The sequence below is a fragment of the Telmatherina bonti genome (genome assembly GCF_933228915.1).
Source record: "Telmatherina bonti genome assembly, chromosome: 22".
Classification (NCBI taxonomy): Eukaryota; Metazoa; Chordata; class Actinopteri; order Atheriniformes; family Telmatherinidae; genus Telmatherina; species Telmatherina bonti.
In genome coordinates this window covers 11,835,348-11,848,357 of record NC_136631.1, presented here as the reverse complement: position 1 = coordinate 11,848,357, position 13,010 = coordinate 11,835,348, and the positions used below count along the sequence as shown (strand labels likewise).

Sequence of the window (13,010 nt, the reverse complement as noted above, 5' to 3'; positions counted from 1 at the left end):
TTTCCCTGCTGTAACACACCTGACCCAAATCAATGGCTCATTAAATCAGGCAGGTGCAGAAGACGTTATTGGAGAACCTTTTCATGTGAATCAAACGTGTTGTTCCAGGGAAACACTAAAACCTGCAGGATGGCTCATGAGGACCGGACTCTACATATATACATATTTTTAATAAGAAGCCTCTTGTCACATTTCAGGCACTTTGGAAAACTTTGACAAGGTTAAAAGAAGATGTGTGTGCGTGGATTGTTCATCATTCAAAGTGTGAGGCGGGCCTCCTTAGGGGGACTTTAAACAGTGAATAAAAACGTGGTATTATGTTGGAAAATGACTTGAATTCTTCAAAGACTGAAACTAGAAATACCTAGGATGGACTTTCTATGCATTTCTTGTAATCTGTACAAGCTTCTGGGAGTAACAGATGTTTAAACAGTGTCATCTACAAACTGCAGATATACAGACACTGTGGATGATAAAATCACAGAATACAGAATGTTTACATCGCAACAGGACTTAGAAAATGATGCAACAACATTTTCTAAAAGCTTCATTGTGCTGGATTGTTTGGATCCTTCTCAGTGGGAAAAAAGTTACATTTTTTAAGAAAGTTAACAAGAGATTATCAGGAGGCTTTAAGGGCTCATTTTAGTTTTGATGAATGTTGGTTTTGATGGTAACAGCTTTCATCACCGTATGATACGACATTTACATGACCACGTTTATATGGGTTTTTATTCCTCTTTAATTCCAAATAAAAGTTAAATAAGCTTTAAACAGATGAAAAATGACCACATAAACACTTAATTCCAAATTAAAAGAACAATTTGGAAACAAGCTTAATTCCAAATTGTGATCGGGAATGGGAATGACATTTCAGATCCAAAATAATGAACTCCTCTGTCATGTAAACGTTAATTCCCCTCTAAGTTAATTCCATTCATTCTGCACATGCTCGTTACCCCCCGTCTCCATGATGGGGGTAACATCATGGAGACGGGGTGCGGTCTTCTGCTTCCCGTCTCTGGTACTTTATCTTCCTTCTCCTTGTCAGCTGCTGAAAAAAGTGAAGTAAGATGCTTGTGTTGAGCTAGTGCTTCAAAATTATAATCAGAATAAAAGCAAAAACTAGTTCTTATTTTGTGGTTTTCCATGTTATGTCTGAAAAGGCGAAAAGCAGGAAGCAGAGTTACTTTATTTATGGTAGATGTAAGAACGTCACGTCTGTCCCTGTCCAATCAGAACCCTTCTAAACCCGCTGATCTAACGTGCAAATAGGTGCAGGCAAATAAACGTGTTTTCAATGTGAACCTCTATTTGAAATTTCTATTTTCATATAAACCAAAGGAGAATACTGTTATTCAGAAATAATAAATTAATAGACCTCATGTAAACGTAGCCAATCAAATCTCAGCTGTTTTCCACTTACATATTGTGTGTGTGTGTGTGCGTGCGTTTGGTCATATCCTTCACTCTGCCAAAGCTCTGGAATATTGTTTTAGTAAGTGATGTTTTAGCCACACACACTTTTCACTAAACATCCTGAGTTTACACCTTTCACTAAATGTCGTTTTGGACATTTGTAGTTCAGCTAATAAACTGACTGCTAACAAAACAGTCACCAGCCTATATTTCGTTTAACTTTATCTGACTTCCAGGCATACTGGGAATGAATTTAACACACCAGGTGCAGCGTGTATGTGTGTGTGTGTGAGAGAGAGAGAGAGAGAGAGAGAGAGAGGATACACAATAGCAGGATGTAGCTGGGGGTAAAACCTCCACTGCTGATTACTAAAGATAACCGTCTCCTCACTAGCCACACTTGTCTTGCACAAACACTTCTAAAACACTTCCTAGAAATATTTGTCCTGAATAAAACACTCCTCATCGATGAAAACTGATGATTGCGATTAGATTTTTTTCCTGGAAACGTTGATGTGATGAAGGGTAAAGATACATTTCTTGCAATTTCACCTTTATAGACCAAAACTATAATTCAGTCACTACCAAGGCCACCAGCTGCTCGTCTAATAACACACCGAAGCTGCTCTGCGACCTAAAGTGTGAGGTGATATATGTGTGTACAGCTGTGTTTTATCTCCTGTCACTGTTTGGGTTTTCATCTTGTCAGCGACAGCCCAACATGCTGTTATGTGTAATGGATGGAAACGGTGAAGAGGTACACATGGGAAAACCCCGTCTTTTTTTCACGGACATACTGTGTAAACAAACAGCTTAACATACGTGTGTTTTCGTGTGTGTGTGTGTGTGTGTGTGTGTGTGTGTGTGTGCAGGTCCCCCGTGTGGAGCTGACCCTCTCTGAGCTCCAGGAAATGGCCACAAGACAACAGCAACAAATCGAGACTCAGCAGCAGATGTTGGTTGCCAAGGTAACGCCAGCACACACATATGCGATGGATTGCCTGTCAGTTAGCGTAAGGTTATCTACATTAGAGTGCATCAGAAAAAGGTCGACTCTGCGGCCTCAGAGGAATGTGTGTGTATGTGTGTGTGTGTGAAACCCATGCACATGCGTCCTCTTTAGAATCAGGACATGTGACCGGGTGACAGGAAAAGCGCTTTGTTCGAGTCTGTGTGTCACCACTAATCTTCAAGTTTTATATGAGACAGCGCCACAGATCATGGCCAGTTGTCCCAATTCCCACATTTAGGAAATGACCTCTGAGCAGGCAGGAAATGAGGTCATGGAGGACCTGCAGCTGCTGGGAAGTCGAATCAGAGTTGTAGTCCAGGAAAGAGCCAGGACTCTGTACTCTGCTCTCAATTAGTGGTGTGTTTATGCAGAAAATATTTAGATACCAACTACGATACTGTTGATTTTTAGCAGTTCTTTTTACATCTGAAAACTTCCTTCCTTGATGTTAAAACCTTCCTTGTCTTGTTGGATGGAAAAGCCTCCAAGAGGAAGGCTTTTCCATCTCTTCCTCGTCTCATTTGTGCAGCACGGATCTGAGACTTCGAGGGAATTTGAAACACTACTTTTACTCCTGCACTTGCTGTTATGTAATGTGTTATTTGGAGTGTGTGTGTGTGTGTGTGTGCAGTGACCGATGGGTGGCTACTGACCAACATGCCTTTTTTCTTTTTCTATTGTGTGTGTTTGTTTGTGTACGTGTGATTCAGAAACACAGGTCAGCTGTACAATGTGCCAGCGTGATACAGAGAAAGAGGTGTAAACTGCCTCAGTCAGCATCACACATGGAAGGCTTTTCCTTTCTATCTCTCTGTCTGCTGCTTCCCCTGCAGACTTTTTGTTTATAGAGTTCATGCTTTCCAGGTACACATGTAAACACAACTTAAGTGGAAATCAATGGCTGAAAAAGCAGGTAGACAGAGTAGGAAGCAGGCTGAGGGGCTCTCTAAAACAACTACTTATTTTGGTCTTTAGACTTGAGCCAGATGGGGTAGTTTTTTTTTTTTTTTTTACCTTCCTTTCATGAGAAGGTGCTGCTGTTTCACCAGGTTGTGCTAACTTGGTGAATGGAGCTTTCCAGCTGAAAACAAAATCTGCAAGCGTCAAATTTTCAGAGGAAACAGAGGAGCCGAACTCACAGGAGCTTAGTCTGCATAGTTGCTATTTCAGGATCTCACCCCCATAAATCATACAGGAGCAGGGCTATGACAGGAATTACATCAAGGTCTCTGGATTGAGAAGAAAGACAGCAGTGCAAGCACACCTTTTACATGACTGACATTTAAAGACGAGAGAAAAATGGTTCACAATGGTTCAGTTTATGAGCTCATCTAAATTTTATGCTTCTTTTTTTTTATTGATGAGACTTTCCTGCTACAACATCTGAAGTGAAAATGTTATTTTCCTGTTTTGCAGCACAAATAATTAAAATAAATGAGAGAAAAGCCGCAAAGTGAAAACACCTGTATTCCAAACTATTGCACAGTATTTATTAGGGCTGTGACGATATGCTTTTGTTCCAATTTGATTCGATTACTTTATTTATCGATTATTTTTTTGGGTGTCGATTCAGTTTAAATTGTGATTCCCACAATTCTATGATGATGCTGATTTTTGTAGACTAAAAACAAAACAAAACAAAAATGTACAAAACTTTTTTTTTTTGTTCATCATTTTTCTTAATTTCAATTAGGAAAAAAACAACACAGTAGCCAGACCATCATTCTGCTACTACAATGCCCAATAAGACAAGTAAAAAGATCAATAAAAACAATAAAAATGACAAAAAATTTTCATAATAGATTAATTCTATTTATTTGGGAAGAAAAGATTTTTTTAACAAAAAAAAAATTGATTTTAAAATTATCAAGCAAAGAATCTCGATATTCGATTTTTCTATTCAATTTCCCACCACTAGTATTTATATTAAATAGGAATTAGTGCGTGACCCATTTGAAACTATTGATTTATCTGTGTATCATAGTGTGTGAACTTTTCAACTGCAAAGTAGAAACAAAATATCTTCTGCATAAAATTCTGAATGACCTTTCAATAAATAGGAAGTTGCTGCAATACACACGCCACAGTGTGTGTGTGTGTGTGTGTGTGTGTGTGTGTGTGTGTGTGTGTGTGTGTGCAAGAGCCTGGCAGCATGTTGGTCAGTCTGAATATTTGATTATTATCATCATCTTTATTATCAGACTCAAAGGTTCCTTATCAAAAACACAAAACACCACACACATAAAATTATAAAACAGTGCTTCCACAATGCTGACTGGTAACGTACTCGCTGACGGGGGGGGGGTCAACTCGAGTCCGGACAAGACAGTTCTGACAGTCATTAAACAGCTAATGAATCTGTGCATTAGATACCCCATCAGAGCGTGGAAAGAGTTGACATGAGCCTGACAGAAGAGCAAGCTACCACTGCTGGAACGCGGCTCAGTTTTAAGAGCATCATTATAGGCAACCTTCAGCTTTGGCAGTGAAACCTTCTTGTACCTGCACCACAGTAGAGCTGCATACAGAGGTGCACAAAATGTCCTGAACAGCTTCATTTTCACATTGTCTGTGCACATATGAAGTTTCCACACTACAGTGTTGGTTTGGGAATAAAATACGCGAAACTGGCGACTAATATCTTCATCGTCACAGAGCCGGTCTGTTATAAAGTGACCGAGATATTTGTTGTTTTTTGTTTTTTTTTATTAATAACACAAATACACTTAAACCAAAACCAGTTGTGCTTGTTTTGACTTTTATTACGCATTATTAACCTGAAAACAAATTATTTTCGTGACATTATATAATGGCATAAAATTAAATGATAGTATTTTAGTCCAAAAACATTTTTTTTTTCTTTTCAAATTTAGTTTTAAATACTGTTCAATTCTGACTGGAGGGCTGAAATGAGAAATCTCTGCTCTAAACATGATAAAAAATTAATCTTGTAAATATTCTTCTCGTTTCAACTTCATTTAAAACTCTGCCACTGCTTTAAATGAGCTGATTGAGGAAAGAACCTTTAAATGATTTAAGCAAGTGACCGTTTGCGAAGAAAAACTTGACTTTGTTGAGTTTAAAGTTAGTTTGATAAACTCTAAAAATGGAATATTTATATTTTTCAGCACAGCTATTGTTGAACTAGAATGAATGAGTATTACTCATATTTTTTTCCGTAGGAGCAGAGACTGAGGTATCTTCAGCAGGGAGGCAGATCGAACCACGGACAGACACAGGTGGGTTTGCTGACGTCCATGGTGATGGAGCCTTTCCCAGCCTTTACAACCTGGGCAGGTCTCCAGCCTTATCAGCCCATTTTTGCTTTCAAGTCAGCCAGACTTTCATGTAATCATTTAAAGTAGCCTTGGAAAAATAGAAATCCTCCAGACTTTCTAAAGGTCTTTTAAAGATTCTCTTTGGTCATCCGCTGCTCCCCCAACCCCCTTTTATTCTGTCCAGTTCTTCCATCTAAGTGCTTTTTTTTTTTTTTTGCCTTTTTTAAGCGAAACACTTGAGAAAGCACCTAACCTAAAGGATAAGCCAACGTTGTGTCAGCAGTTTATGAAAGAAACTATTTTAAATCGTAACTTCAATCACTTTCTTACTATTTCTCACAAAGACACATCAGTTTTTCTAATCACTTTTACTGCCTCTATGAAAAATACCAAAGGTAACAATCCAACATAAAGTAGTTTTTAACTTCGACCACAGTGACTCCTTGGCTTTCAGGAAGCCATTCAGGAAGGGAACTAGGGAGAAAATCCTGAGTCAGATGACACATAAACTGGGATGAAAATCAGTGATAAGAGGACTGATGAATGGAGTGATGAATCCTCCCGCGCTCAGACTTTAATCGTAATGAAGCAGAGTGGGACCGTCTTGAGAGAAAACAGAACAAAAGCCAGCCAGCATCCAAAGAAGAGCTTTTTTTTGCCTTATAATCTGTAATTCCATTTATATTTATACACGTTTCATGATATCTGCCCCTTGTTTCTGTTTTCCTGGCAGTACTGTATACAGGAAACATGGATGAAGAGCTGTTCATGATGTCTTATAAGGAGGCAGAGCTGATTGCTTTGTGTTACAAATACACTGTAATGTGACTGATGTCACTTTTCTGCAGTATAAAGTGAAAACTCAGCCCCAGCAAGGCTTTCTGGTTTAACACCCAATAAATGATAATTAACACAACTCCCATCTGGAAGGTCTGGGTGGAAACTATAATTGCACGCAAATGCAGATATTTAATGGGAATTTCACAGGGTTTCGTTTCATGTTTTATAGTCCGAAGCTGAGAAGCTGCAGCGGCTGAAGGAGCGAGTCGAGACTCAGGAAGCAAAGCTGAAGAAGATCCGAGCCATGAGAGGACAAGTCGACTACAGCAAACTGATCAACGGAAACCTCTGTAAGCCTCCGCATGTAATGTCAAACATTAAAGCAGCACAAGGAGTTTTAAAAACTCTTAAATTAATTTAATGAAACACAGCAGTGACTTTTCTCCTGCTTGTCCTTGTTGTTTCCAGCTGCAGAGATTGATCATGTGAGCAGCCTGTTTCAGGAGAAGCAGGTGGAGCTGCAGTCCGCAGTGATCAGAGTGGACCAGGTAACGCTGGACTTCAACTCGGTTCTGATTCAAAAAGCTGCTATGCTGCTGCAGATCATTCATTAAGTTGTTTATTTTTGTTCTACCAGCTGACTCAGCAGCTGGAAGACTTGAGGAGAGGACGCCTTCAGCTGCATTCTGGTTCACCTGCTCAAGGAGCAACCAATGGCTCACAAAGTGGCACCACTGGCCATAAAGGATCCCCCCTGTCCGGCCCTGCAGCCCTGGAGCTGAGGAAACTCTACCAGGAGCTGCAGGTAAATCACAATTTCTCATAAAATCCACAAACCTGCTTTCAGATTTCAAATGAAAACTTAAAAATGTTGTGTTTTACAGGCTCGTAACCGTCATAACCTGGAGCAAAGCAGCAAGTTGGCCCAAAACAAAGAGCTGCTGAACAAGAGGAACATGCAGGTGACGGTGATGGATCAACGTATCGGTGACCTTCGAGAGCGGCTGCATAAAAAGAGAGCAGAAGTATGAATCATTCCATCTCTACTTATCATTCATTTAAACTTCTTACAATACTGTAATTTCTGGAATTCAAGCCGCAGGATTCAAATTGGAAAGAGTAGGTGCTTATAGCCCGGAAATTAGGATGATTAACTTCACTTGACAGTGTCAGCATGTGTGGTCGTATCTCTCTGTCTCCAGTTGAGTCGTATGAATGGTGGAGGCCAGCCCTCCCCTCAGAACGCTCCCCACCCCAGTGCTGGAGTTTCAGGTCGAGTGGCGGCCGTCTGCCCTTACATCCAGGTTCCAGCCGAGGGAAGACCCATGCCGGCTGACCCTCCACCCAAGCCCACCCCTCTCAGCCACATCCGCTCCCTCTCAGGTTTATACTTTACGTTTTCCATTTTTAGTCTCTCATAAACAACTTTAATCTCTTTCTGAGCTCTAACTTACTGTCCTTCTATTTTTTTCCTGTTTGTTGACTCCTTTTTTCCTTCCCCTTTATCTGTTATTACCCTAAATGTCAACAATTGATCCTGGTGACTGTGATTGCTGTGCTGTTGCTTGTTTTGGTGGTGGTATCGTCTGTGGCTTTCACTATGACATCATCGTGATGATGTTCATATTGTTCTGTGTGTTATTCCTTTTGGTGCTTGTTACTGTGTCGTGGTTGGTCTTGTTATTGTCTTTGCTGTGCAGAGGAGGACAGGAGTGGCATCAGGAAGCCTCCCAACAAGTGGAAAGAGTCAGATTTAGACATCGTCTTGTCTGAGCCCACTGAGACGTGGGAGGGACCTCGGTCCCCTCAAGGGGACGACAGTGACAACAGTGAGTGCTGGAGAGGTTCGCTAGTGAAACCTACTCACCACTAGTTCCGTTTGGAGTAGATTACCAGCTCCTCTGTGCGGTGTTTAAGCACAACCTGTGCAATAACCTCAACTAATGTCTGCATCTTTATAAAAACATAAATTCCTGCAGTGTGTAGAAAAGTAGCATTAGCTTCCGATTCCTCTCGGCTGTGTTCAACAAGTCAAAAACTTCACATGTTTTCATGGTTTTTGATGCAGTTTTGAAAAAACTTAATCGTGGATTTCTAACCTTTATCCCACTGGAGATCTTACATCGAATGAATTTCTCCACGTATTTGTGTAAAGAAGTGTATTCTTCAGTTTTAGCCGTTAGCCGAGGTGGTGCAAAAGAAAAAGTAGACATTATCTAAGTCAAAGAGGATGCTTGTGTCTGTAAAACCAGCTGGTAAGGGGAGGGTGAACATAATTAAATCAGCTTCACAAAATGACCTTAAAGTGTAAGGGTCATGTGTATAAGGACACAGACAAGACATCTGATAGTCAGCAGCTGCCTGGGGATAGGAAACAGCCTCAGAAAATAAACTGAGGGCAAACCACAATCTGGACTCAGGCTCATTGCTTATTATTCCTTCCTGCCATCTGAGTAATATTAGAAAAGTGTTCAGTAAGAGTTTAAAAATGAGAAGAATTGCTGGAAAATAAGCGTATGAAGGCGTGGCAGAAAAGACACACCACTTGCTATGACTGTCAAGGTTATTTTTATCAATCTGAAGGATGAATTTGTCTTATAATGAATTACACTTACAGTAATCTAGTATCTTGTTGCTGAAAATAGCTAAGCAGTCAGCAGAAGTACCCTGGCTATAAGCATAGTGTGTTGAAGCAACATTGTTACGAATCCCATTGAGTTCCTGAATGCCAAACCAAATGCCACAGTTCTATTTATTGCTGCTGCTTACATAATGTAGAAATACATAGTTGTATATCATTGCAACAGGTTACTTCACAGGCAGACACAACAGATTAATGGAAGGAAGTCTGAGCTATCTAAACCTGTCATTATACTGTATGCAATATGAGTAAAAAGTGTGTGTGGGAGGGTGTGTGAGGAGGTTTTATGTAAGGGTGAGTTTGGTGGGTCATGGCAGCTGTTACTCGTGTCATCAGAGAGATTAGAGCTTTGACAAATGTTGATGTTAATACTGAATGCAGAGAGTGAACGTCCATAAATATCATAGCAGGAATTTCTGATTATAAAACAAAACTCTTGATGTCAGAGATTTTTTTTTTTTTTTTTGGACTGTTTTTATAGGAAGTTGCAATTGGATCCACATTGTCTTTTTATGTCCTGTGAAAAAGTTTTGTTGGTCTCTAAATATGGTTGCAGACACCATGAAAATGCCCTTTATAGGTGCAGCAAGTAATAAAATCAAACGCCAGTGACAAAAAAAATTGGATATATACCATGAGCCAAACGTTTGGACACATTTTCCTATTCAATTTAATGAGAAAGTGTGTCCAAACTTTTGACTGGTGCTGCATATTGTTAACTTGTTTTCTTATTTCTGTCTAATCACTTTATGAAAATAACTGTTGTGTTTTTATTCTCTTAGAAAGAGCCATTTATATCTACTTGCAATGTTTCACCATTTTTACTACAGTTTCTCAGAGCAGACAAAAATCCTGAGGATGAACTCTGAGCTTTAAAATTGGAGTGCTAGTTTTGTTTGATAGGTGCTAAAGCACAGTTTGGGTAAAAAATATCATAAAATGCATGAAAAATACAGTACACGTTTACATCATTTTAAAGTAGTTACCTGTACTGCAGTCATCGCTGCACCTGAGGTCACTGGATCCATGAACGGATAAAAACATGTTTGTCTAGAAGAATTTTGTCCACTGCTGGCCACCGTTCATTCACACCTGTGCTTGGTATTTCAAGTCATTTCTATTCTAATCTTCAACACTAAATGTTTTTTATTTGTACGTACTACCTTTTTTAAAGGTGGAGTCAATAAGTTTAGAAATCTGGATGGGAGATGTTGCATGTATTACAAAATCAGATGCATAAAAAAATGATGCTGAAACATATGAGGCAAGTTTTACTGAAAGGATATTCAGGAGCTAGATCACTTTTCAAGTTACAAAGTTGTCCAAGGCAGGTGTTGACATTACCGTTGCTAGTCAGGAGACAAGCTAAGATGGCATAACTTCATGATATTTGTAGGGCAAAAGGGAAGTTCAGGGGGTTTAGACTTAATTATCTGGACACATACGTCCATGTTTCATCACAGAATATTCTGCCTGAGTTGAACTTGTTGGTCATACAGTGCAGACGGATGGCAGGTGTGTTGTGTTGTGCAGAATGTAGACATGGAGGCAAGGCCGGATTATCCAATAGGCATTATGGGCACAGGCCAAGGGGCCCACGCCCACTTGGGACCCATGCAGGGCAAACACCAGCAGTTTGGACATGAAACAAAATGTACATAAAAGCCAGATAGTTACACCACAGTGTCTCGTGTATTGCTGCTGGTACCATTGGCTGAGAGATGTTAGAAATGTTGTTTCACAGTGTATCATTCACAATTTTCACAATGTTGTGGTGGGGAAGGGGGCCCCTGGACACTCTGGGCCCAGGGGCCTGTGCACTTTTAACCCGGCCCTGCATGGAGGGGTTTGTAAGCAAAGTATTATGTCATTTTAGACTTCCAAACCAGCTAGCCATTGCAGTAAACTTTGTATTTGACAACTAGTTAACTCACTGCTAGGCTGCATGTCGAAGATTTCATACTGAGGTTGTTACAGACTTTATGAACATCTAGTAAAGTTACAGATCATGGGTTCATTTTGTAAGTGGCAGACATGACACTGCAGTGGTCAGAGTGTTTAATGCCCTCTCAGAATCCCAGTTAGAAGAGTAGCCAGTCAGTGGACACACTGGATTGATTTTGTGCACAGACACAATGATAGAGAGTTGAAGATGACCACCAGCACTGCCTTATTTTTCACACAATTGTTTTATATACTTTTGCGAGCTGGGATTATCTGATACACCACGGTGCTGTGATCCCTACTCAGTCCACATGCCATCAGACATTTTAGAAGTGTTGGTAACTTAGTCAAAAGCTGAAAATTGACTGAAATGTTTCATATTTGCAGTTTGTGTTTCTGATGTCCCATCTAAGAAGTTGCCTTAAAGTGACTGTTATGTACATTTCAGTCTAATTTAAGTCCAGAAGGGCAAGAAATAATCAAGCATTTTTCACAAACCCCTTCATTCATTTTTTATCGATCATCTTAGTTCAGCCTCTGCCAGACACAAGCGAACAGAGAAAGCTCCGCTCTATGTCCTGCCAGCAGGCTGCCTCTGATTGGTCAACTGCTTGGAGTACTTTTACTGAGCAGTGAAGGTGGGCGTGGCTTTCTTCTTGTGAACGTGCACAACCTAGAGATGATGACCAATCACTGAGTCCCTCCCCTGGGATGTCACAAAATTTTTGAAGTAGAAAAAAAATTCCTTTATAACAAGTTGTTTCCATCTCCATGGAAACTGAAAGTAGAGAGTGCTGGAAAACTCGAACACGCATTTAGGAAAACACGGTGCCGCTACATACGTCTGATGTGTATTCAACACTATAACACGGTAGAAAGCTCAGAAAACTAGAAAAAGCATAATAGACCCGCTTTAAATGGAAAAGACTTAAAACATGAGTCAGTTTTTCAGTCTTTCTTTTCATTAGCAAACATATTCAGTCTAGCTTCAATTTCCCTATTAAATGCGGTAATAACGCATAAATTCACTAATGCAAACACAGTACAACAGGTTCCTCTTCAAAAACCGTACTGTAGCTTGTTCATTAGCAAGTTATATCTTGTTTTTAAAGTGCTCTGTTCCCAGTTTTTAAAGCTTAACTAAGCTAAGCTAATAATTATTATAGCTTAACATTATGAGGGAATTTTTCACTATTAGAGGAAATGGTGTTGTTTCACAAAACGGCTGATTTACTTCTTCCTAAATGCACAGAAACATTAGAATGCAGCCACAGGAAAAGTGTGATTGGTGGCAAGTTTAATACCCTTAACCTAAGTTTCCCTTTTCTCCTCTGCGCCAGGACGTACTGTGTCCTTGCCCTCTGTGCTGTCTTTCCTCAATGCTCAGACTGGCTGCTTCTAATCTGGGCTCGCTGGCTAAAGGCCAAGTTTCCACCTCACACAAAGCTGACTGTTTCCTGTCGTGACTGTTTTCTTCCCGAGGTCAGCAGGTTACAGCAGTGGCAGTCAACAGGTTGCACAGCACAGCTTACAGTACTGCTTCCAGGTTCAGTAGTTAATCAGTATTAGTCTGGAAAGTGCCAGATCTTTGATGTGGCTGCGCAGAACAGCCTCTGTGCCAAAGCATTACGTAACAGTTTGACAAAAGATTATGCTAATTGTTGCCAGGATTAAAAAAAGTAGTAAAAGCTGTATTTTTCTTGCTACTTTAGCAGTTATTTGAGTCTTCTTTGAGTCTGTTTCATTAACATTCAGCCATAAGGGGTGAGGAAATTGCTGCTAAACTCTAAGCTAAGTGCTAACTTTCATATATAGACAGACAAGATTTATTGACAGGCCCACCCTCTGACCTCACTGCACTACCTTAAGGTGCCAGGTATTTATGCAACACACCATTCAAAGTTGAACTGGATCTTCCCATAAAAAGCAGAATTTA

General features: G+C 40.0%; 1 protein-coding gene across 4 annotated transcripts in view; it reads left to right on the top strand.

The window, feature by feature from the left end:
- Positions 1-13,010, top strand: part of LOC306772809 (apoptosis-stimulating of p53 protein 1-like) — a 63,972-nt gene that overhangs the window by 40,739 nt on the left and 10,223 nt on the right. For all 4 annotated transcript variants that reach the window (XM_079262439.1, XM_079262438.1, XM_079262437.1 and 1 more), the window contains 8 exons: positions 2,292-2,387; positions 5,614-5,670; positions 6,719-6,839; positions 6,958-7,037; positions 7,127-7,294; positions 7,374-7,514; positions 7,692-7,872; positions 8,190-8,318. In XM_079262439.1, the coding sequence (XP_079118565.1) occupies positions 2,292-2,387; positions 5,614-5,670; positions 6,719-6,839; positions 6,958-7,037; positions 7,127-7,294; positions 7,374-7,514; positions 7,692-7,872; positions 8,190-8,318 (973 nt within the window). The remainder of the gene's footprint in view (positions 1-2,291; positions 2,388-5,613; positions 5,671-6,718; positions 6,840-6,957; positions 7,038-7,126; positions 7,295-7,373; positions 7,515-7,691; positions 7,873-8,189; positions 8,319-13,010) is intronic.